Source organism: Argopecten irradians, chromosome 12 (genome assembly GCF_041381155.1).
Source record: "Argopecten irradians isolate NY chromosome 12, Ai_NY, whole genome shotgun sequence".
Classification (NCBI taxonomy): Eukaryota; Metazoa; Mollusca; class Bivalvia; order Pectinida; family Pectinidae; genus Argopecten; species Argopecten irradians.
The window spans coordinates 39490929-39516759 of record NC_091145.1 but is presented as its reverse complement, the minus strand read 5'-3'; the positions used below and the strand labels follow the sequence as shown (position 1 = coordinate 39516759).

The 25831-nt window shown below is 38.1% G+C and overlaps 1 protein-coding gene across 1 annotated transcript; it reads left to right on the top strand.

The window, feature by feature from the left end:
- The first annotated feature begins 3076 nt into the window (after positions 1–3076).
- On the top strand, positions 3077–11459 carry LOC138305096 (uncharacterized). The gene is made up of 10 exons (XM_069245497.1): positions 3077–3838; positions 4121–4145; positions 4523–4695; positions 5203–5399; positions 6267–6985; positions 7839–7895; positions 8442–8889; positions 9497–9510; positions 11030–11092; positions 11368–11459. Exons 1-5 carry the CDS (start codon positions 3077–3079, stop codon positions 6718–6720), a joined length of 1611 nt encoding a protein of 536 aa, XP_069101598.1. The 3' UTR covers positions 6721–6985; positions 7839–7895; positions 8442–8889; positions 9497–9510; positions 11030–11092; positions 11368–11459.
- The last annotated feature ends 14372 nt before the right edge of the window (positions 11460–25831 follow it).

Genomic DNA, 25831 nt, shown 5'->3' with positions numbered 1-25831 from the left:
TTGTTAATTTGCAATGATTGCACATTCATAAATTATATCAATTATACAAAAAAAATGTGTAAAATGACTGGAAATCACAGTATTACCCGACGGCATTGATCCCGACACGATCTCATGTATGCAACCGGTGTATCCAGTTATATTCCCTTTTTATTCCTTGCCTCTTATAGTACATGTGGAGGAGGAAGGGTCAGGATCGAATATATTGCAACATATAACATCATTATGTCCAGTAACTGGCAGCTATACCCAGTGACAACAAACAGTAGCCCAACCACTCACATATTATATAAAAAAAAATGTGTTTGTAGCGGGATAGAACTGAGTTGATCATCATGACCTGGTAGCTCAGCAGTAGAGCATTTAGCTAGTGTTCAGAGGGCCAGAGTTCGAATCCCCGTCTGGCTGCTAGTACATTTTCTCCTCTCCTGTTACAAAATTGCCACCCAGCAAAAATACCCACTGTGGTGGTATAATTTAAGGATCTTGTATGTCTTAAGCTTCTAGGGCAAAGAATTTGAAAAAGGAGGGAGGAATGTAGCGTGATTGGACTGGGTTGATCATCAGTGAACGGGTAGCTCAGCAGTAGAGTATTTAATTGGCTTGTGTTTGGAGGTCCCAGGTTTGATTATCTGATTGCTACATTTTCTCCTGACTCCTGTTGCATATTTTAATAAATGTTATATTTTATACATTAGAATCTATATTGTAAATGTACATATTAAAAATATAATGGGTACACAATTGACTTGTTATCCTACTTTCGTTGTAGGCATGATAATAAAACTAGAAAGGCTGAGGTCTCGAAAACTCCTCGTCTATTATGGCACCACCCTAATCTGCCGATAAATGGACCAGCATTTAGTCTGGGCAGACATGTGATCAAGCTGTGCCAGTATGGGAAAGGGCGTAACCAGCAATCAATCAACGGTAATTATATGGCAGGTGTTAATTAATATATTATTATGTAAATATGTACACAAGATAGACGTGGTAACATTGATTTCTTAAAAAAGAATCCTACAACATCAAAAATAATATTAGTTATAATATATTTCATTATTTTGCAATTTTGAAACATTAATAAATTATGTAGAAAGGGTGAATTGAAGTTACATTATTAGCTCACCTGGCCCGAAGGTCTGGAGAGCTTATGTAATGGCGCAGCGTCCGTCGTCCAGCGTCAGTCGTCCATCGGCCGTCACCTTTTCACAAAAATCCCTACTAGTCATAAACAGCTGAATGGATTTTCACCAAATTTGGCCTGAAGCTTTCATGGATAAAGGTGAACCAATTTTGTATAAACAATGGGTCTGGTCCCCCAGGGGCCTTAAGGGCGGGGCCCAATAGGGAAAATATAGCAATTAAATTCTTTAAAATCATTCTTCTGTGGGACTTCTGTGGGAATGAAGGGATTTAGTTCTAATTTCGCTTCCTTCGGTGAAGTGGAACCAATATTGTATAAACGGTGGGGGTGTTCCCTAAGGGATGATCAATTTAAAGAAATAGATTAAATAAATAGATTAAGTTCAATTCTAAAGCCTTCAAGTTGGTAGCTTGTGTTCTTAGTTTGTTCTCTTAGTTTGGAGGCCTGTCACTTCAGCGCATCTCTATATAGTCTTACATAGATGGCCCGTCACCTCAGTGCATCTCTATATAGTCAGACATTTGAGGCCCGTCACTTCAGCGCATCTCTATATAATCTTGCATTGGATGCCCGTCACCTCAGCGCATCTCTATAAAGACTTACATTAGAGGCCCGCCACTTCAGCGCATCTCTGTATACTCAGTTATTGGAGGCCCGTCTCCTCAGCGCATCTCTATATAGTCAGACATTGGAGGCCCTTCACCTCAGCGCATCTCTATATAGTCAGACATTGGAGGCCTGTCACTTCAGCGCATCTCTATATAATCTTGCATTGGAGGCCCGTCACCTCAGCGCATCTCTATAAAGACTTACATTAGAGGCCCGTCACTTCAGCGCATCTCTGTATACTCAGTTATTGGAGGCCTGTCACCTCAGCGCATCTCTATATAGTCAGACATTGGAGGCCCGTCACTTCAGCGCATCTCTATATAGTCAGACATTGGAGGCCCGTCACTTCAGCGCATCTCTTTATAATCTTGCATTGGAGGCCCGTCACCTCAGCGCATCTCTATAAAGCCTTACATTAGAGGCCCGTCACTTCAGCGCATCTCTGTATACTCAGTTATTGGAGGCCCGTCACCTCAGCGCATCTCTATATAGTCAGACATTGGAGGCCCGTCACTTCAGCGCATCTCTGTATACTTAGTTATTGGAGGCCTGTCACCTCAGCGCATCTCTATATAGTCAGACATTGGAGGCCCGTCACCTCAGCGCATCTCTATAAAGACTTACATTAGAGGCCCGTCACTTCAGCGCATCTCTGTATACTCAGTTATTGGAGGCCCGTCACCTCAGCGCATCTCTATATAGTCAGACATTGGAGGCCCGTCACTTCAGCGCATCTCTGTATACTTAGTTATTGGAGGCCTGTCACCTCAGCGCATCTCTATATAGTCAGACATTGGAGGCCCGTCACTTCAGCGCATCTCTATATAGTCAGACATTGGAGGCCCGTCACCTCAGCGCATCTCTATAAAGACTTACATTAGAGGCCCGTCACTTCAGCGCATCTCTGTATACTCAGTTATTGGAGGCCCGTCACCTCAGCGCATCTCTATATAGTCAGACATTGGAGGCCTGTCACTTCAGCGCATCTCTATATAATCTTGCATTGGAGGCCCGTCACCTCAGCGCATCTCTGTATACTCAGTTATTGGAGGCCCGTCACCTCAGCGCATCTCTATATAGTCAGACATTGGAGGCCCGTCACCTCATTGCATCTCTGTATACTCAGACATTGGAGGCCCATCACTTCAGCGCATCTCTATATAATCTTACATTGGAGGCCCGTCACCTCAGTGATCTCTATATTGGCTTTCTATTTTCTAGATTCCCAACTTGCATGATTATGCTCAGACGAAAAGGGTTCACCTTCAGCCTACAAGGAAGGTTGATTGTCAGGCAAAGATAACTATCAGACATGTTAAGATGTATATGGACTACACCTCTGACTTGAGTATGAAAGACCGCAGACGCAGTATTCTAATGAATGATTTGAGGAAACGGCTCCAAAATGATCCTGACTATGGTGATACAAGGATTTATGTATCACTCCCTTTAGCTGACGGGCATAACAATCACATTCCTTCACCAGAATCGGTAATGGGAAACAGAGTTGATGATACAGTCAAAACTAAAATCAGAGAGTTTGTGAGTGATGGGATAACAAATGTAGGCATTATCAAAAGATTGCTGAAGACTTTTGTTGACAAGAAGTATGATGACAAGGATTCCAAACCTTCCCCAATGGATAGGTCATATTTTCCTACCAACAAAGACATAAAAAACCATATCTGTTTAACTCTTTCCTCTAAGCATTCTTCTCAATGTGATCAGGAAAATTTGGAAGACTGGTTAAAAAAGATGAAAGAAGAAGACCCCTCAAGGAAGATACATTTTAGACCAGCCAGCGATTGTGAGGATGGTTCAACCAGCAAGTTCCTTTTTATCCACCAGGAAGAATGGCAACAACGATTATTAAACTTGTATGGTAATACCTTGTGTTTGCTTGACGCAACCTATAAAACCACCAAGTATGCCCTACCATTATTCCTTGTTGTTGTGAGGACCAATGTGGACTATATACCAGTATGCCAATTCATAACAGAAGATGAAACCATGAGCAGCATCCAGGAAGCGTTATCCATACTGAAATCTTGGAATGAAGATTGGAAGCCATCGTATTTCATGGTTGGTTTTTGTGAAAATACATATTTATCTCCATATCCATCAAAGTTTGACTGGACATTAAACAATGGATCCATCCATCCAATCATATCTCCCAAAACAATTGAATTTAAGTTACAATATATCATGTGCATCGGTCAAGTGGTTTGGTATTACCTGTACTCAAATGGATCATTTTTAGCTCATCTAGTCCAAAGAGCAATTGAGTTGATGGTGTATTAGTGTCCATTGTTTGTAAACCATAACGTGAAGTTTTTAATCATGATGTACTTTTTTTTTATATAGCTGGATTATGATGAGGCAGAAATTGGTGCAGTGACTGCAGAATTTCCTGACGGGAAAATATTGATGTGTGGCCTTCCACAGAGAGCAAGCTTGGGAGAGGTGGTCTAGAAGTGGTAGGTTAATTCAAATTTCAGGAGCAAATGAGCAAAAGTCCAACTTCAAACAGTGCAATATGGCTGAATGATACGTTGTTGAGCTACATGTATATTTAGGGTTTGACCTTTCACATGTAAAGGTATTAATAGTACAAGTTGATAACTTTTGCCACTCTACAAAATTATCAATCATGTTTATATTCCCATTTTAAAAATTAAAAACTGTTTTGAAAAGCGCCTATTAAGACCATGGGTCCCTTTTTTATGTTTTTTTACTGATTTGAAATTTATATTGAATGTGTCGCAGAGGATAATGTTCCAAGTGAAGACAGGGAGGAATTCCTTCGCCATCTGAGAGCAGTTGCTGATGCCCCTTCAGAGGAAACTCTACAGGAGGCCATTCAAAGTCTGGAAGAGAAGTCTTTCTACCGGGGATCTCTAAGGAGATATGTTGAGAGCAAATGGCTTTCTGTAAAGGAGGTAATACTTTTTTACTAAAGTACTGAATTGGCATATGGTAAAGGGGTAAATTTGGTCATATTGCTATGTATGTGTAAATGACCTCGTCTCAGAAAGTCAGAATGACATGGCCAAGGGTTGTCAGCCAAGTAATATGTTAAACTCCCAAAAATAAAGAGATAGATAAATGAAAGTATGAATAGATATCATATCTGTCTCGTATGCTTTATGCATCATCTTTGTGGTTTTTGGAGACTTGGAGGGAGGCGGGGTGAATTTGTGTAAACGATATAAATGGATGTCATACTTTATATGTACCTATCAACTTGATATGCTTAAAATTTTCTCTTGAATAAGACAGCTTCGTGTAAATTAAATCCATAATTGAAAATTGATGTTTTTGTTATGGACCTTTTCTGTGATTTTTATCACTCAAAAAAAAAAATGCAAAATTAAATTGCACAAAAAAGAAATTTTTTAAACTATTAATTTCATTTATATCCATAACTAGAATATATTTATTTATAGAGTTGGTGTCGTGCCTGTATCGCTCCTGGATTCCATTTACCTGTGACAACCAACAATGGTGTGGAAACCCTAAACAAGTCATTGAAGCATTTCTATTTGAAGTTGTCCAGTTCTGCTTCGCTCAGCAACCTTGTGCAGATAATTTTCAAGGATTTCCTGCCAGACCTGTATCAAACATATTTGATGTTGAACTTTAGGTAATATATCTTAGATCAGCACAAACTGCATGAGCATTTTTGTTTCATTTAGGAAATACATGACTGTACATTTATGTATTAGTTACTCATCATTGCACATATATTAGAAATGAAATAGTTATGATAGTTCTTGAAAATGTCTGGTAACTTCTACTGGAAAGCAAGTATACATGTTTTTTTTATTCCTGACAGATGATACAACAATTAAGTATGGATTGTCATATTTTTGACATACATTGGGTGTTTTAGCATACCATATAGTGCACTAATCAAATGGTGCACATTACCATCATATACAGTCCAACCCTGTTATTATGAATTCATGGGGACCCCTGAAATCCTTTTGTATAATGCAGGATTTGTACTAAGTGGGATCGAACCCAGAAAATAAAACAACATGATGCCTTTGATCAGAGATATACTTTACGTTTTATTGAAAACTGTTCATCCCCTGTATATGGATTACCCACTGTATACACATAATGGGAGTACAAACAGTGATCAATGGTTACAATTAACCTGGTTTTGTCAATTTTTGTTTTTGTGGGTTTAAGATAATACAAAACGTGTCCAGGAGACTTGAATATTGTTACATAAGGGTTTTGTACTATCCGAATTCATATTAATGAATGAGTTGGTCTGTATTTGCTAGAACACTGATTGTATGTAACATACCAATGCATGTCAAAATAATGACAACCTTTGCTTGTACATCTAAGTAGTCATTTCCATTATATAAAGAAAATGTAAAATATAAAATTAAAACATCTGCATAGAGAAAAATAGCATTTGATGGAACAGCCTTTGATTTGACAGGAAATAGTACTCCAAAAATGTAAATCATTATATTGAGATTTTCATTTTCAGATCAACCTCCAACTTCAAACCCTACCAGGGCATCCCTTCTTATCTACATGATCGCCCTCATCATATTGTACAGCACATGCTGAAGAGGCTCAGTAAGGGAGAGGAAGATTTCCAGAGCAGTGATATCAGCCTGAATACCGTGGGTCTCTACACTGTTAAAAGTGACTCCAGGAAATACACTGTGTCTTTGGGCAGTGAGTCTGCATACCCGGACTGTAGTTGTGATGATTTTAGGAGGAATTTTCTGCCATGTAAGCACATGTTTGCTGTGTTCACATTTACCAACTCAGACTTTTTGGATCTTCCTTTATTGTATAGAAGTAACCCACTGCTCACTTTAGACACTTCCTCAGTAAAAACACATTCTGGGTTGTGTGCATTGACCAGACAACCGGTGACGGAGGAAGCAATCTCTTCAACAAAGGAAGACAGCATTGATACCGTGAAAGTCTAGAGAAATGTCCTCAGTAAACTTAAACACATCCAGACTTTGGTGTACCTTTGTAAGGATAATAATACTTTACAAAATGCAAATGACCTCTTGGAGGAAGTGGCAACTGCATTGAAAGAAAATGTACCTCATGATGCCAACTTACCATTAGGTCCATCAGCAAAGTTACGGAAATTACCAACAAGAAGAAAATATTTCAGACGGCATGGGAAGTATCAGCGCAGAGTAGGTGCCAAAGCCCAAAAGATGCGAGCTGCAGCAGTGTTAGGTAAACACATATCACGATAAAATAATGTTCAAAACTACATATTCATGACATTGAATAACTTTCCAATAAGTCCTTAATCATTAAGGGCCCAATAGGGGATCGAAATAGAGGGATTTCCTGTTGAATCACTACTTGTCATTAAGTCCTTGATGGATTTACACCAGATTTGGTCAGAAAACATCCTTGGGTGAAAGGGACCTTGCATAAATGGTGGTTCTTACCCCATGGGTGCGAAGGTCGGCCCCAATAGGGGAAATATAGCAGATTGTAGAAATCCATTGTCAATTATATAGATGGAAGTAGTCACATCCTTGGGTGAAGGTGAATAGATTTAGTGTAATCCTAGGCTTCTAGGGGCCAGAGGAATTGGGATTAATTGGGGAAATATAGTGAATTATCCTGTTGCAAGCATCAAGGTTTAGTTTAAGTTTGATATGAAGCAACATTTGGTAAAGAAGAACAACTTTTGTATAAACTGTGATCCTGTGCTCTTGGCACCAGAGAGATGGTGGGGGGGGGGGGGGGGGGCAATAGGGGAATATACATATGTATAACGTTAGTAGTAGGATCCAAAACGGAAATATCTAGCAATTAAAAAAAATTCTTCTTCTGATATAGGAATAAAAATAATTGGTTTATATTTAGTCTATAGCGTCCTTGTATGAAATGGGTCAGCTATGGGTCAAATTTAAATACTATATATATTAAATAGCATAATTGAATCTGAAAACCTGTTGTGGAAAGCACTTCTTGCTAATTTCATAATTAGAAATATCTATTATCATTCAATTAGAACTTTTATTACTTTTATAATTCATGTTTTTTTTGTTTATTTCATTGATATTTATTGCAGAAATTGGTAACATGGCAAGAAAGAAACCAATGAAGGCCAAGATCCATTCAAAAACCAGTAAGTTAATGGCTCGATACACTATCTATCTATTGTGCTCATACTATTGTTCATGAAGGTACTATGTGTCTCTTGTCAAAATCTTAATAGAATCTTTCTCTCTCTTGAGGGTGTGACATCAAAATCACAACACGGGATAATTAATGAATTTCCAAACTGAGGCTTTCCACAAGGGTAGTGACTATATGGTGTCACTTTTCAAGAATGGGAATGGTTATTTTTCTCCAATATACAAAAGAATGATTGAGATAGTCTCAACCTACCTCTCTTACCTAAGGAGACATTAAAATGGGTCTGTCAACTGTGCGTCAATGTTCAATGTGCACAACAGTTAACAACACTACACTTAACAGGGAAATCTGTAATGGCTGAAATTAGAACACCACAGGATACATTCCTCAATATGTATGAAATATGATCATAATTTTAATAAAAATTTCTGTGTTAAGACACACTCACATCAAAACAAGAGAATGTATCAATACTAGAAGCTGTTATTTAGATGCAGGTAATGAATATCTTGAAATGCTAGTACTCTTATTGTAGGAACTCCTCCTTCGCTGGATGGCCCGGTCTTGACAGATAATCCTCCCTCACTGGATGGCTCGGACTTGACAGACAATCCTCCCTCACTGGATGGCCCGGTCTTGACAGATAATCCTCCCTCACTGGATGTCCCGGTCTTGGCAGATAATCCTCCCTCACTGGATGGCCCGGTCTTGGCAGATAATCCTCCCCTCACTGGATGGCCCGGTCTTGGCAGATAATCCTCCCTCACCGGATGGCCCGGTCTTGGCAGATAATCTTCCCTCATCACTGGATGGCCCGGTCTTGGCAGATAATCCTCCCTCACCGGATGGCCCAGTCTTGGCAGATAATCTTCCCTCATCACTGGATGGCCCGGTCTTGGCAGATAATCCTCCATCGTTACATGGCCCAGCCTTGGCAGATAATCCTCCCTCACTGGATGGCCCCATTTCGCCACATAAACCAGGTAATGTCTCAGGATATAGTTTTTAGCCCTCCATTATCAGGTGGTGGGCTATTTAGATTGACTATGGTCTCTGGTCCATTGTCCGTCAATCCGTCCGTTAACAATTCTTATTAGCCCTTATTTATCAGGAAGGGACCTGTCTCAAATTTCATATGCGGGTTCCACATAAGCCCTTAATTGTGCATAATGCATTTTGAGACTGATCCGTCAAAAGATGGCAGACAGGCTGCCATCTTCAATTCTTATCATTAAAGCTTGTTACCACAATTTCTCAGAAAGAGCTGAAGTGATTTTTCTCAAATTTCATATGCAGGTTCCCCTAGGGTCCTAGTCGTGCATATGACATTTTTGGATTGATCCTTCAATGAGATTGCCGTTTATAAAACTTTTCATTCAAATGTTAAAGTAATGTACAAAAGAGAAAATAGCTCTTATTTCAGCTCTGAAACACTTCAGTGGGAGGATGGTTACTTGTGTTGACTTGAAATGAATATTCAAGTTATAAAGCACATCTAAATGTTTTATGTTTTACAGGTATTTTAAATGAATTACCGGTATACATTATTTTTAGGAAACTAAATATCTGCTTTCGTCCATCCCTTTACAGAATATTTCACAGAGGTAATGGTTTTAAAATATTACCATACTTGGGTGTGTGTAACCTTTCAAACTTTCTGTATTCTTCCATTGCTTATATAGCCTTGCCACTGCTCGCCTTTTCACCTTCTGTCATGTAGACATTAGATTTCAATTCTTTCTGTAATTAGAGCTGGTGACGGGTAAACAGATATACTGATCTAACTAATTTTCTAACTTCAAAGTACTTTTAAATTATAGAGGTTTTTTTTATTTCACATAATATACTGAGATTTTACATGAAGTAAATAAGATGTAATTTGTGGATGTAATTTATTCATATGCAAAGGTATTGGATCCTTTTTCACATTGCATGGCACTCAACAATTTATCGGACCAGATTGATGGTTTCAGTTATTTCTGCATGAATATATGAATATATAAGAACCTAGCTTTATATATATGTATATATATATACCAGCATGATAAAAAGCGTACATACAAATGTAACCAATCAAGACTTGGCAGACTATTAACATTGAATTTCTTTGTAATACAATTTCATGAAAGATTATTATCATTCATGAACATCGATATTTCAAATTCACCGGATTAATGAAGCTTTTTGAAGGTGTTAAAGACCCACTACATTTCCAAAACAGATTTTAATTTTTAAATTTTTACTGTGAATAAGTTCAATAGTTTTATGGAATCTCAAAAGTTATCAAATGACCATTATCACTACACATGAATAATTTCCAGAACTTGGGTAGACTTAATGTTTATCCTCGTCGTCCTAGACGTGGTTGGCTATCAGTACAACTGCACACAGTAAAACAGTGAAATGAGCTTCTTTGTTAAGCAAAGGTTTACATATGGAACCTTGCATTTGTTTGGTGTTTAACCTCATCTTAGGTTAGCAATGAAGATGTTCTAACATTATAACTGTCATCATTTAAATTTTGTTTTGGAAACATAGTGGCCCTTTAAAGTGACATTTAAATGTCAAGTATATAAAATGTATCCTGTTGTGATTGTGATCTTGATGTTGTACTTTCTTGGGTGATAATTGTTTTTCTGTGTCTGTTATGGCAGCATCTTTAGGGAACAATCAACTAAATGAAAAAAAAAAGACCTTCAAAATGGCCCCTGTGTATTGAAGATTGAGCCCACGATAGAATTTTGACCTGGCCACTGATTGGCTGGTTTTATATATAATCATGAAATTCAAAAGTAGAGATGTTTTCTGACAGAGAATATTCCTACATAGCAATGATATGAATTTGGAAATTGCAAAATGTACTTTCTTTCAAAATGGTTACCCTGGTTGGAGTTTGAATTGAAAAAACCCTAACTTTTTCTCTATCTATATTAAAACCTAGCCTTTAATAATAGAACACAGTAGCTAACTAATATTCAGTTGTTTAATACATTATAAAATTTACAAACTCCAACATTGTGGTCTATGAAAATTATTAAGTTGGTTAATCTTCTTTGACATTTCCATAAAATCTCCACTAATATCTTGTCATTCAAATAATTATGTTTCTTTCTTTGCCTACAGCTGCATGTAGTAGTTCAACAGTAGTTGCAACACCAAGTGATGTTTTATTTGATGCTGATTATGGTAAATATTCCTGTTAAAAAAATTGCGTATTTCATTTAACATATTTCAAATATATTGAAAGTAAACATAACTTAATTTGATTCTCCTATTGATTCATTTCATGTAAATTGAAAACATATCAATATATTGCTGACATTTATACCTGTAAATGATTATACAATGAGTTTTTAAAACATAACCCTCTTTGTTTCATAACAGGTGAAACTTTACCTATGCCTATATTAACTAATGTATACATATATTTGAAAAAAAAACATTCCACTATATGTTTGCAGTTGTACAAAAAATTTGGACGATTGGACCTGTTGGTCATCTCCTTGCCAAAGTTGGCCCAAATCTTATCACAGATCATTCAATTAAGTTTCTGCAAACAACTTTGAGTGATGAGGTAATGCTTTCTTTAATGTTTATTGCCATAATGCAGTCTCCAGTTTATCCAAGATATATTGAAATCTGGATCTACATCTGTGATTTGACAATAGATACATATATTTTCATTTTTCCCCCTGATTGGTGATATCTGACAGTGAGAATGGATAATCACCCTGAAAGACCTAAAATAATAAGTTAGCAGGTTGTTTTAAATACTCCTTTTGAGCCTGTGAGCTTATCGGTATGCAATGGTGCTGCGTCCGTCATTTGTTTATTGTTCGTTCGTCCAACAAATGGCCAGAAACATCCTTGGGGGAAATAGAACAGAGATTGGAAGGGTTGGGGTCTAATATGGGAAATTAGAATTAAATTTTAAAATTTCTTCAGAAAAGAGACAATGATTTTGTTTTATTGTATTAAGAACATTACTACGGCATTACAAACCAGGTGAGCGATTCATTTAGAATTTTAATTTTTTAAAATTTAATTTACATTATTGTAGATTCCTACTTATATTGTGTTGAGAGTGAATTAAATTGATTATTTTTTTAAAATTATTGGTATTATTTTAAATTAATAAAGTTATTGTACTCTCATCATTACTCACTATCACACACTGTTATTTTGTTTTGTAATTTTTTTTGATGAAATTTTGTGATGTTGATTTTGTGTTGTTATTGGATGATGAGGTTTATTTTTTGGTGTGGGTGAGGTGGGAGTATGTTTGTAATAGGGGTGGGTATGTGTGGGTGGGGTTCAGTACTGTATTTGGATATGGGATGTGGTTGTGGATGGAGTTAGATTGGAATGGGGGTAGGTAGTGTTTGGATGGAGGGTTAGAGGGTGTATTTTTGAATGTGGGTAGGGGGGTATTGTGTGGTGTAGTATGGGGGGAGTGGTTTGAGGGTATTTTGGAATGGGGTGGGGTGGGGTGGGTTGGATGGGTTAAAGTTTGTTATAATGGGTGGGGGGTTTAGGGAGGGATGGGTTAGAGGTATTTTGATTGTTGGTGGGTAGGGTGGGGTGGGGGGAATGAGTGGTTTGGTAGGTAGTGGGTGCGGGAGTGGGGGTATAGGTGAATGTCGCGGTTGGAGTGGGTAAGGGGGTTATTAGTGGTAGGGAGGGGGGTTTTGGTATTTGTTTGTTTGGGGGGGAGGTGGTGGGGTGAGTTTGGGGGGTCGGGAGTAATTGGGTTGGGGGTAGGGGGAGGGTGAGTGGGGTTTTTATGGGGGGGGTGGTTGGGGGGCGTTTGTGGGGGTAGGGTGGTCAATGGGGGTGGTTTTGGATTGGTTGGGAGTGGTGGGTTGGGTGGGTGGTATGGGGTGGGGGGGGTTTTGGGCGGGGTGGGTTGGAGTAGTTCTGACAAAAGTCCATGTTTACTGACGAGGATATTCAGGCATGTAACGAGGATATGACAAAAAGTCCATGTTTACTGACGAGGATATTCAGGCTGTAACTCTGACAAAAGTCCATGTTTACTGACGAGGATATTTAGGCTGTAACTCTGACAAAAGTCCATGTTTACTGACGAGGATATTCAGGCCCTAACCCTGACAAATGTCCATGTTTACTGACGAGGATATTCAGGCTGTAACTCTGACAAAAGTCCATGTTTACTGACGAGTAAATTCAGGCTGTAACTCTGACAAAAGTCCATGTTTACTGACGAGGATATTCAGGCTGAAACTCTGACAAAAGTCCATGTTTATTGATGAGGATATTCAGGCTGTAACTCTGACAAATGTACAAGTTTATTAGTTTAAACTTTCTTTATTGAATTTCTCCATACAACAATATCATATATACAATCGATATAAAGGAACATAGAAACAAGTGTCTAAGACACTTATATTAATCTATGACCTTGATAATAATTTGCTAATACATTCTTGATAAGACAGAATATAGAAAGTTTACTTATGCAAAGTTTGCAATATTGAAATTTAATAAATTGAAAAGAGTATTCTAGGAAAAACATGGGTTGGAATAGTAAAATAAATAGGAATTAATGATGGAAAATGATGTAAAAATGGGAATTTTCGTGAAAAGGGGGGGGGGGAGGAAGGGGGTGTAGGGTTTTGGTTAAAATGGCATATATAGACAAAGTTAAAGTAAACAATAGTTGAAAATCTACCGGATTGAAGTATGTACATGTAATTGTGAACAGCTAAGCAGATTACCTTATTTTCATGTACAGATACATGTAGTGTTTCGTTCCCAAAGAGAAGAAGGTCTACAGTAATAGTATATGGTAATGAACGTATAAATCGTGTTCAAATTTCGTCATACCTAGAACATTCTAATAGAAAGTGAGAATTGTTTTCAATTAGACCACAAACACATCTTGGAGACTGCACGATATTTTTGTTAAAAAGGTGTTCATTGAGGGAACTGCATTCCATGCGTAAACGGGCATGATAAATTTGTCCCTTACGAGTTCCAAAGTTAAAATAAACATGTATGTTTCTTTTCAAGTTTCTATCAAGAAATTATTTTAATACTGAAGTTGTTGGGTTAGATCTAATATAAGAAGGCAATTTGTTCCAGTGGTCTATTGTAGATGGTAAAAATGATTGTTTATAAGAGGTAGATTTACATAGAATTGGTGTAAGTTTATGTTTATTGACGAGGATATTCAGGCTGTAACCCTGACAAATGTCCATGTTTATTGACGAGGATATTTAGGCTGTAACTCTGACAAAAGTCCACGTTTATTGACGAGGATATTCAGGCTGTAACTCTGACAAAAGTCCATGTTTACTGACGAGGATATTTAGGCTGTAACTCTGACAAAAGTCCACGTTTATTGACGAGGATATTTAGGCTGTAACTCTGACAAATGTCCATGTTTATTGATGAGGATATTCAGGCTGTAACTCTGACAAAAGTCCATGTTTACTGACGAGGATATTTAGGCTGTAACTCTGATAAATGTCCATGTTTACTGACGAGGATATTCAGGCTGTAACTCTGACAAATGTCCATGTTTATTGACGAGGATATTCAGGCTGTAACTCTGACAAAAGTCCATGTTTACTGACGAGGACATTCAGGCTGTAACTCTGATAAATGTCCACGTTTATTGATGAGGATATTCAGGCTGTTACTCTGACAAAAGTCCATGTTTATTGACGAGGATATTCAGGCTGTAACTCTGACAAAAGTCCATGTTTACTGACGAGGACATTCAGGCTGTAACTCTGATAAATGTCCACGTTTATTGATGAGGATATTCAGGCGGTTACTCAGACAAAAGTCCATGTTTACTGACGAGGACATTCAGGCTGTAACTCTGATAAATGTCCACGTTTATTGATGAGGATATTCAGGCTGTAACTCTGACAAAAGTCCATGTGTATTGACGAGGATATTCAGGCTCTAACTCTGACAAATGTCCATGTTTACTGACGAGGATATTCAGGCTGTAACTCTGACAAATTTCCACGTTTATTGATGAGGATATTCAGGCGGTTACTCTGACAAAAGTCCATGTTTATTGACGAGGATATTCAGGCTGTAACCCTGACAAATTTCCACGTTTATTGATGAGGATATTTAGGCTGTACCTCTGACAAATGTCCATGTTTATTGACGAGGATATTCAGGCTGTACCTCTGACAAATGTCCATGTTTACTGACGAGGATATTCAGGCTGTAACTCTGACAAAAGTCCATTTTTACTGACGAGGATATTCAGGCTGTACCTCTGACGAATGGCCATGTTTACTGACGAGGATATTCAGGCTGTACCTCTGACAAATGTCCATGTTTACTGACGAGGATATTTAGGCTGTAACTCTGACAAAAATCCATGTTTACTGACGAGGATATTCAGACTCTAACTCTGACAAAAGTCCATGTTTACTGACGAGGATATTCAGGCACTAACTCTGACAAAAGTCAACGTTTATTGACGAGGATATTCAGGCTGTAACTCTGACAAAAGTCCATGTTTACTGACGAGGATATTCAGGCTGTAACTCTGACAAATGTCCATGTTTACTGACGAGGATATTCAGGCTGTAACTCTGACAAAAGTCCATGTTTACTGACGAGGATATTCAGGCTGTAACTCTGACAAATGTCCATGTTTACTGACGAGGATATTCAGGCTGTAACTCTGACAAAAGTCCATGTTTACTGACGAGGATATTCAGGCTGTAACTCTGACAAATGTCCATGTTTACTGACGAGGATATTCAGGCTGTAACTCTGACAAAAGTCCATGTTTACTGACGAGTAAATTCAGGCTGTAACTCTGACAAAAGTCCATGTTTACTGACGAGGATATTCAGGCTGAAACTCTGACAAAAGTCCATGTTTATTGATGAGGATATTCAGGCTGTAACTCTGACAAATGTACAAGTTTATTAGTTTAAACTTTCTTTATTGAATTTCTCCATACAACAATATCATATATACAATCGATATAAAGGAACATAGAAACAAGTGTCTAAGACACTTATATTAATCTATGACCTTGATAATAATTTGCTAATACATTCTTGATAAGACAGAATATAGAAAGTTTACTTATGCAAAGTTTGCAATATTGAAATTTAATAAATTGAAAAGAGTATTCTAGGAAAAACATGGGTTGGAATAGTAAAATAAATAGGAATTAATGATGGAAAATGATGTAAAAATGGGAATTTTCGTGAAAAGGGGGGGGGGAGGAAGGGGGTGTAGGGTTTTGGTTAAAATGGCATATATAGACAAAGTTAAAGTAAACAATAGTTGAAAATCTACCGGATTGAAGTATGTACATGTAATTGTGAACAGCTAAGCAGATTACCTTATTTTCATGTACAGATACATGTAGTGTTTCGTTCCCAAAGAGAAGAAGGTCTACAGTAATAGTATATGGTAATGAACGTATAAATCGTGTTCAAATTTCGTCATACCTAGAACATTCTAATAGAAAGTGAGAATTGTTTTCAATTAGACCACAAACACATCTTGGAGACTGCACGATATTTTTGTTAAAAAGGTGTTCATTGAGGGAACTGCATTCCATGCGTAAACGGGCATGATAAATTTGTCCCTTACGAGTTCCAAAGTTAAAATAAACATGTATGTTTCTTTTCAAGTTTCTATCAAGAAATTATTTTAATACTGAAGTTGTTGGGTAAGATCTAATATAAGAAGGCAATTTGTTCCAGTGGTCTATTGTAGATGGTAAAAATGATTGTTTATAAGAGGTAGATTTACATAGAATTGGTGTAAGTTTATGTTTATTGACGAGGATATTCAGGCTGTAACCCTGACAAATGTCCATGTTTATTGACGAGGATATTAGGCTGTAACTCTGACAAAAGTCCACGTTTACTGACGAGGATATTTAGGCTGTAACTCTGACAAAAGTCCACGTTTATTGACGAGGATATTTAGGCTGTAACTCTGACAAATGTCCATGTTTATTGATGAGGATATTCAGGCTGTAACTCTGACAAAAGTCCATGTTTACTGACGAGGATATTCAGGCTGTAACTCTGACAAAAGTCCATGTTTATTGACGAGGATATTTAGGCTGTAACTCTGACAAAAGTCCACGTTTATTGACGAGGATATTCAGGCTGTAACTCTGACAAAAGTCCATGTTTACTGACGAGGATATTTAGGCTGTAACTCTGACAAAAGTCCATGTTTATTGACGAGGATATTTAGGCTGTAACTCTGACAAAAGTCCATGTTTATTGACGAGGATATTCAGGCTGTAACTCTGACAAAAGTCCATGTTTACTGACGAGGATATTTAGGCTGTAACTCTGACAAAATGTCCATGTTTATTGACGAGGATATTCAGGCTGTAACTCTGACAAATGTCCATGTTTATTGACGAGGATATTCAGGCTGTAACTCTGACAAAGTCCATGTTTATTGACGAGGATATTCAGGCTGTAACTCGACAAAAGTCCATGTTTACTGACGAGGATATTCAGGCTGTAACTCTGACAAAAGTCCATGTTTACTGACGAGGATATTCAGGCTGTAACTCTGACAAATGTCCATGTTTATTGACGAGGATATTTAGGCTGTAACTCTGACAAATGTCCATGTTTACTGACGAGGATATTCAGGCTGTAACTCTGACAAAGTCCATGTTTACTGACGAGGATATTAGGCTGTAACTCTGACAAATGTCCATGTTTTACTGACGAGGATATTCAGGCTGTAACTCTGACAAAAGTCCATGTTTACTGACGAGGATATTCAGGCTGTAACTCTGACAAAAGTCCATGTTTACTGACGAGGATATTCAGGCTGTAACTCTGACAAAAGTCCATGTTTACTGACGAGGATATTCAGGCTGTAACTCTGACAAAAGTCCACGTTTATTGATGAGGATATTCAGGCTGTAACTCTGACAAAAGTCCATGTTTACTGACGAGGATATTCAGGCTGTAACTCTGACAAATGTCCATGTTTACTGACGAGGATATTCAGGCTGTAACTCTGACAAAAGTCCATTTTTACTGACGAGGATATTCAGGCTGTAACCCTGACAAATGTCCATGTTTACTGACGAGTAAATTCAGGCTGTACCTCTGACAAAAGTCCATGTTTACTGACGAGTATATTCAGGCTGTAACTCTGACAAAAATCCATGTTTACTGACGAGGATATTCAGACTCTAACTCTGACAAAAGTCCATGTTTATTGATGAGGATATTCAGGCTGTAACTCTGACAAATGTACAAGTTTATTAGTTTAAACTTTCTTTATTGAATTTCTCCATACAACAATATCATATATACAATCGATATAAAGGAACATAGAAACAAGTGTCTAAGACACTTATATTAATCTATGACCTTGATAATAATTTGCTAATACATTCTTGATAAGACAGAATATAGAAAGTTTACTTATGCAAAGTTTGCAATATTGAAATTTAATAAATTGAAAAGAGTATTCTAGGAAAAACATGGGTTGGAATAGTAAAATAAATAGGAATTAATGATGGAAAATGATGTAAAAATGGGAATTTTCGTGAAAAGGGGGGGGGAGGAAGGGGGTGTAGGGTTTTGGTTAAAATGGCATATATAGACAAAGTTAAATTAAACAATAGTTGAAAATCTACCGGATTGAAGTATGTACATGTAATTGTGAACAGCTAAGCAGATTACCTTATTTTCATGTACAGATACATGTAGTGTTTCGTTCCCAAAGAGAAGAAGGTCTACAGTAATAGTATATGGTAATGAACGTATAAATCGTGTTCAAATTTCGTCATACCTAGAACATTCTAATAGAAAGTGAGAATTGTTTTCAATTAGACCACAAACACATCTTGGAGACTGCACGATATTTTTGTTAAAAAGGTGTTCATTGAGGGAACTGCATTCCATGCGTAAACGGGCATGATAAATTTGTCCCTTACGAGTTCCAAAGTTAAAATAAACATGTATGTTTCTTTTCAAGTTTCTATCAAGAAATTATTTTAATACTGAAGTTGTTGGGTTAGATCTAATATAAGAAGGCAATTTGTTCCAGTGGTCTATTGTAGATGGTAAAAATGATTGTTTATAAGAGGTAGATTTACATAGAATTGGTGTAAGTTTATGTTTATTGACGAGGATATTCAGGCTGTAACCCTGACAAATGTCCATGTTTATTGACGAGGATATTTAGGCTGTAACTCTGACAAAAGTCCACGTTTATTGACGAGGATATTTAGGCTGTAACTCTGACAAAAGTCCACGTTTACTGACGAGGATATTTAGGCTGTAACTCTGACAAAAGTCCATGTTTATTGACGAGGATATTTAGGCTGTAACTCTGACAAAAGTCCATGTTTATTGACGAGGATATTCAGGCTGTAACTCTGACAAAAGTCCATGTTTATTGACGAGGATATTCAGGCTGTAACTCTGAACAAAAGTCCATGTTTATTGACGAGGATATTCAGGCTGTAACTCTGACAAAAGTCCATGTTTATTGACGAGGATATTTAGGCTGTAACTCTGACAAAAGTCCACGTTTATTGACGAGGATATTTAGGCTGTAACTCTGACAAAAGTCCATGTTTATTGACGAGGATATTGGCAGTAACTCTGTAACTCTGTTTACAAATTAGGCTGACCTGAAAATGTCCATGTTTATTGACGAGGATATTCAGGCTGTAACTCTGACAAAGTCCATGTTTATTGACGAGGATATTCAGGCTGTAACTCTGACAAAAGTCCATGTTTACTGACGAGGATATTCAGGCTGTAACTCTGACAAATGTCCATGTTTATTGATGAGGATATTCAGGCTGTAACTCTGACAAAAGTCCATGTTTATTGACGAGGATATTCAGGCTGTAACTCTGACAAAAGTCCATGTTTACTGACGAGGATATTCAGGCTGTAACTCTGACAAATGTCCATGTTTATTGACGAGGATATTCAGGCTGTAACTCTGACAAAAGTCCATGTTTACTGACGAGGATATTCAGGCTGTAACTCTGACAAATGTCCATGTTTACTTGACGAGGATATTCAGGCTGTAACTCTGACAAAAGTCCATGTTTACTGACGAGGATATTCAGGCTGTAACTCTGACAAATGTCCATGTTTACTGACGAGGATATTCAGGCTGTAACTCTGACAAATGTCCATGTTTATTGACGAGGATATTCAGGCTGTAACTCTGACAAAAGTCCATGTTTACTGACGAGGATATTCAGGCTGTAACTCTGACAAAAGTCCATGTTTACTGACGAGGATATTCAGGCTGTAACTCTGACAAAAGTTCATGTTTACTGACGAGGATATTCAGGCTGTACCTCTGACAAATGTCCATGTTTACTGACGAGGATATTCAGGCTGTAACTCTGACAAAAGTCCATGTTTACTGACGAGGATATTTCAGGCTGTAACTCTGACAAATGTCCATGTTTACTGACGAGGATATTCAGGCTGTAACTCTGACAAAAGTCCATGTTTACTGACGAGGATATTCAGGCTGTAACTCTGACAAAAGTCCATGTTTACTGACGAGGATATTCAGGCTGTAACTCTGACAAATGTCCATGTTTACTGACGAGGATATTCAGGCTGTAACTCTGACAAATTTCCATGTTTACTGACGAGGATATTCAGGCTGTAACTCTGACAAAAGTCCATGTTTATTGACGAGGATATTCAGGCTGTAACTCTGACAAATGTCCATGTTTACTGACGAGGATATTCAGGCTGTAACTCTGACAAAAGTCCACGTTTACTGATGAGGATATTCAGGCTGTAACTCTGACAAAATGTCCATGTTTATTGACGAGGATATTCAGGCTGTAACTCTGACAAATGTCCATGTTTACTGACGAGGATATTCAGGCTGTAACTCTGACAAAAAGTTCCATGTTTACTGACGAGGATATTCAGGCTGTAAACTCTGACAAAAGTCCATGTTTACTGACGAGGATATTCAGGCTGTAACTCTGACAAAAGTCCATGTTTATGACGAGGATATTCAGGCTGTAACTCTGACAAAAGTCCATGTTTATTGACGAGGATATTCAGGCTGTAACTCTGACAAAAGTCCATGTTTACTGACGAGGATATTCAGGCTGTAACTCTGACAAAAGTCCACGTTTACTGACGAGGATATTCAGGCTGTAACTCTGACAAAAGTCCATGTTTATTGACGAGGATATTCAGGCTGTAACTCTGACAAAAGTCCACGTTTATTGACGAGGATATTCAGGCTGTAACCCTGACAAATGTCCATGTTTATTGACGAGGATATTTAGGCTGTAACTCTGACAAATGTCCATGTTTATTGACGAGGATATTCAGGCTGTAACTCTGACAAATGTCCATGTTTACTGACGAGGATATTCAGGCTGTAACTCTGACAAATGTCCATCGTTTATTGACGAGGATATTCAGGCTGTAACTCTGACAAATGTCCATGTTTACTGACGAGGATATTCAGGCTGTAACTCTGACAAAATGTCCATGTTTACTGACGAGGATATTTAGGCTGTAAACTCTGACAAAAGTCCATGTTTACTGACGAGGATATTCAGGCTGTAACTCTGACAAAAGTCCATGTTTACTGACGAGGATATTCAGGCTGTAACTCTGACAAAATGTCCACGTTTATTGACGAGGATATTCAGGCTGTAACTCTGACAAAAGTCCATGTTTACTGACGAGGATATTCAGGCTGTAACTCTGACAAATGTCCATGTTTATTGACGAGGATATTCAGGCTGTAAACTCTGACAAATGTTCCATGTTTATTGATGAGGATATTTCAGGCTGTAACTCTGACAAAAGTCCATGTTTACTGACGAGGATATTCAGGCTGTAACTCTGACAAATGTCCATGTTTACTGATGAGGATATTCAGGCTGTAACTCTGACAAAAGTCCATGTTTATTGACGAGGATATTCAGGCTGTAAACTCTGACAAAAAGTCCATGTTTACTGACGAGGATATTCAGGCTGTAACTCTGACAAAAGTCCCATGTTTACTGACGAGGATATTTCAGGCTGTAACTCTGACAAATGTCCATGTTTATTGACGAGGATATTCAGGCTGTAACTCTGACAAATGTCCATGTTTATTGACGAGGATATTCAGGCTGTAACTCTGACAAATGTCCATGTTTATTGATGAGGATATTCAGGCTGTAACTCTGACAAATGTCCATGTTTATTGACGAGGATATTCAGGCTGTAACTCTGACAAAAGTCCATGTTTATGACGAGGATATTCAGGCTGTAACTCTGACAAATGTCCATGTTTATTGACGAGGATATTCAGGCTGTAACTCTGACAAAAGTCCATGTTTACTGACGAGGATATTCAGGCTGTAACTCTGACAAAAGTCCATGTTTACTGACGAGGATATTCAGACTCTAACTCTGACAAAAGTCCATGTTTACTGACGAGGATATTCAGGCTGTAACTCTGACAAAAGTCCACTGTTTACTTGACGAGGATATTCAGGCTGTAACTCTGACAAATGTCCATGTTTACTGACGAGGATATTTAGGCTGTAACTCTGACAAATGTCCATGTTTATTGACGAGGATATTCAGGCTGTAACTCTGACAAATTGTCCATGTTTATTGACGAGGATATTCAGGCTGTAACTCTGACAAATGTCCATGTTTACTGACGAGGATATTCAGGCTGTAACTCTGACAAATGTCCATGTTTACTGACGAGGATATTCAGGCTGTAACTCTGACAAATGTCCACGTTTATTGACGAGGATATTTAGGCTGTAACTCTGACAAAAGTCCATGTTTACTGACGAGGATATTCAGGCTGTAAACTCTGATAAAAGTCCATTTTACTGACGAGGATATTCAGGCTGTAACTCTGACAAATGTCCACGTTTATTGATGAGATATTTCAGGCTGTAACTCTGACAAAAATGTCCATGTTTACTGACGAGGATATTCAGGCTGTAACTCTGACAAATGTCCATGTTTATTGACGAGGATATTCAGGCTGTAACTCTGACAAAATGTCCATGTTTACTGACGAGGATATTCAGGCTGTAACTCTGACAAAAGTTCATGTTTACTGACGAGGATATTCAGGCTGTAACCCTGACAAATGTCCATGTTTACTGACGAGGATATTCAGGCTGTAACTCTAACTCTGGACAAAAGCCATGTCCATGTTTACTGACGAGGATATTCAGGCTGTAACTCTGACAAATGTCCATGTTTATTGACGAGGATATTTCAGGCTGTAACTCTGACAAAAGTTCATGTTTACTGACGAGGACATTCAGGCTGTAACTCTGACAAATGTCCATGTTTATTGATGAGGATATTCAGGCTGTAACCCTGACAAAAGTTCATGTTTACTGACGAGGACATTCAGGCTGTAACCCTGACAAATGTCCACGTTTATTGACGAGGATATTCAGGCTGATAACTCTGACAAAAGTCCATGTTTACTGACGAGGATATTCAGGCTGTAACTCTGACAAAAGTCCATGTTTACTGACGAGGATATTTAGGCTGTAACTCTGACAAAAGTCCACGTTTATTGACGAGGATATTTAGGCTGTAACTCTGACAAATGTCCATGTTTATTGATGAGGATATTCAGGCTGTAACTCTGACAAAAGTCCATGTTTACTGACGAGGATATTCAGGCTGTAACTCTGACAAAAGTCCATGTTTATTGACGAGGATATTCAGGCTGTAACTCTGACAAATGTCCATGTTTACTGACGAGGATATTCAGGCTGTAACTCTGACAAATGTCCATGTTTATTGACGAGGATATTCAGGCTGTAACTCTGACAAATGTCCATGTTTACTGACGAGGATATTTAGGCTGTAACTCTGACAAAAAGTCCATGTTTACTGACGAGGATATTCAGGCTGTAACTCTGACAAATGTCCATGTTTATTGACGAGGATATTCAGGCTGTAACTCTGACAAAAGTCCATGTTTACTGACGAGGATATTCAGGCTGTAACTCTGACAAAAGTCCATGTTTATTGACGAGGATATTCAGGCTGTAACTCTGACAAATGTCCATGTTTACTGACGAGGATATTCAGGCACTAACTCTGACAAAAGTCCATGTTTATTGACGAGGATATTCAGGCTGTAACTCTGACAAAAGTCCATGTTTACTGACGAGGATATTCAGGCTGTAACTCTGACAAAAGTCCATGTTTACTGACGAGGATATTCAGGCTGTAACTCTGACAAAAAAAGTTCACGTTTACTGACGAGGATATTCAGGCACTAACTCTGACAAAAGTCCATGTTTACTGACGAGGATATTCAGGCTCTAACTCTGACAAAAGTCCATGTTTATTGACGAGGATATTCAGGCTGTAACTCTGACAAAAGTCCATGTTTATTGACGAGGATATTCAGGCTGTAACTCTGACAAAAGTCCATGTTTATTGACGAGGATATTCAGGCTGTAACTCTGACAAAAGTCCATGTTTATTGACGAGGATATTCAGGCTGTAACTCTGACAAAAGTCCATGTTTATTGACGAGGATATTTAGGCTGTAACTCTGACAAAAGTCCATGTTACTGACGAGGATATTTAGGCTGTAACTCTGACAAAAAGTCCATGTTTATTGACGAGGATATTCAGGCTGTAACTCTGACAAAAGTCCATGTTTACTGACGAGGATATTCAGGCTGTAACTCTGACAAAAGTCCATGTTTATTGACGAGGATATTCAGGCTGTAACTCTGACAAAAGTCCATGTTTACTGACGAGGATATTCAGGCTGTAACTCTGACAAAAGTTCCATGTTTACTGACGAGGATATTCAGGCTGTAACTCTGACAAAAGTCCATGTTTACTGACGAGGATATTCAGGCTGTAACTCTGACAAAAGTCCATGTTTATTGACGAGGATATTCAGGCTGTAACTCTGACAAAAGTCCATGTTTACTGACGAGGATATTCAGGCTGTAACTCTGACAAAAGTCCATGTTTACTGACGAGGATATTCAGGCTGTAACCCTGACAAAAGTTCATGTTTACTGACGAGGACATTCAGGCTGTAACCCTGACAAATGTCCATGTTTATTGACGAGGATATGTAGGCTGTAACCCTGACAAAAGTTCATGTTTACTGACGAGGACATTCAGGCTGTAACTCTGATAAATGTCCACGTTTATTGATGAGGATATTCAGGCTGTAACTCTGATAAAAAGTCCATGTTTATTGACGAGGATATTCAGGCTGTAACTCTGACAAAAGTCCATGTTTATTGACGAGGATATTCAGGCTGTAACTCTGACAAATGTCCATGTTTATTGACGAGGATATTCAGGCTGTAACTCTGACAAAAGTCCATGTTTACTGACGAGGATATTCAGGCTGTAACTCTGACAAAAGTCCATGTTTATTGACGAGGATATTCAGGCTGTAACTCTGACAAAAGTCCATGTTTATTGACGAGGATATTCAGGCTGTAACTCTGACAAAAGTCCATGTTTACTGACGAGGATATTCAGGCTGTAACTCTGACAAAAGTCCATGTTTATTACACGAGGATATTTAGGCTGCAACTCTGACAAATTTCCATGTTTATTGATGAGGATATTCAGGCTGTAACTCTGACAAAAGTCCATGTTTATTGACGAGGATATTCAGGCTGTATATGACAAATCACGTTTATTGACGAGGATATTCAGGCTGTAACTCTGACAAAAGTCCATGTTTATTGACGAGGATATTCAGGCTGTAACTCTGACAAATGTCCATGTTTATTGACGAGGATATTATAGGCTGTAACTCTGACAAAAGTCCATGTTTATTGACGAGGATATTCAGGCTGTAACTCTGACAAAAGTCCATGTTTATTGACGAGGATATTCAGGCTGTAACTCTGACAAAAGTCCATGTTTATTGACGAGGATATTC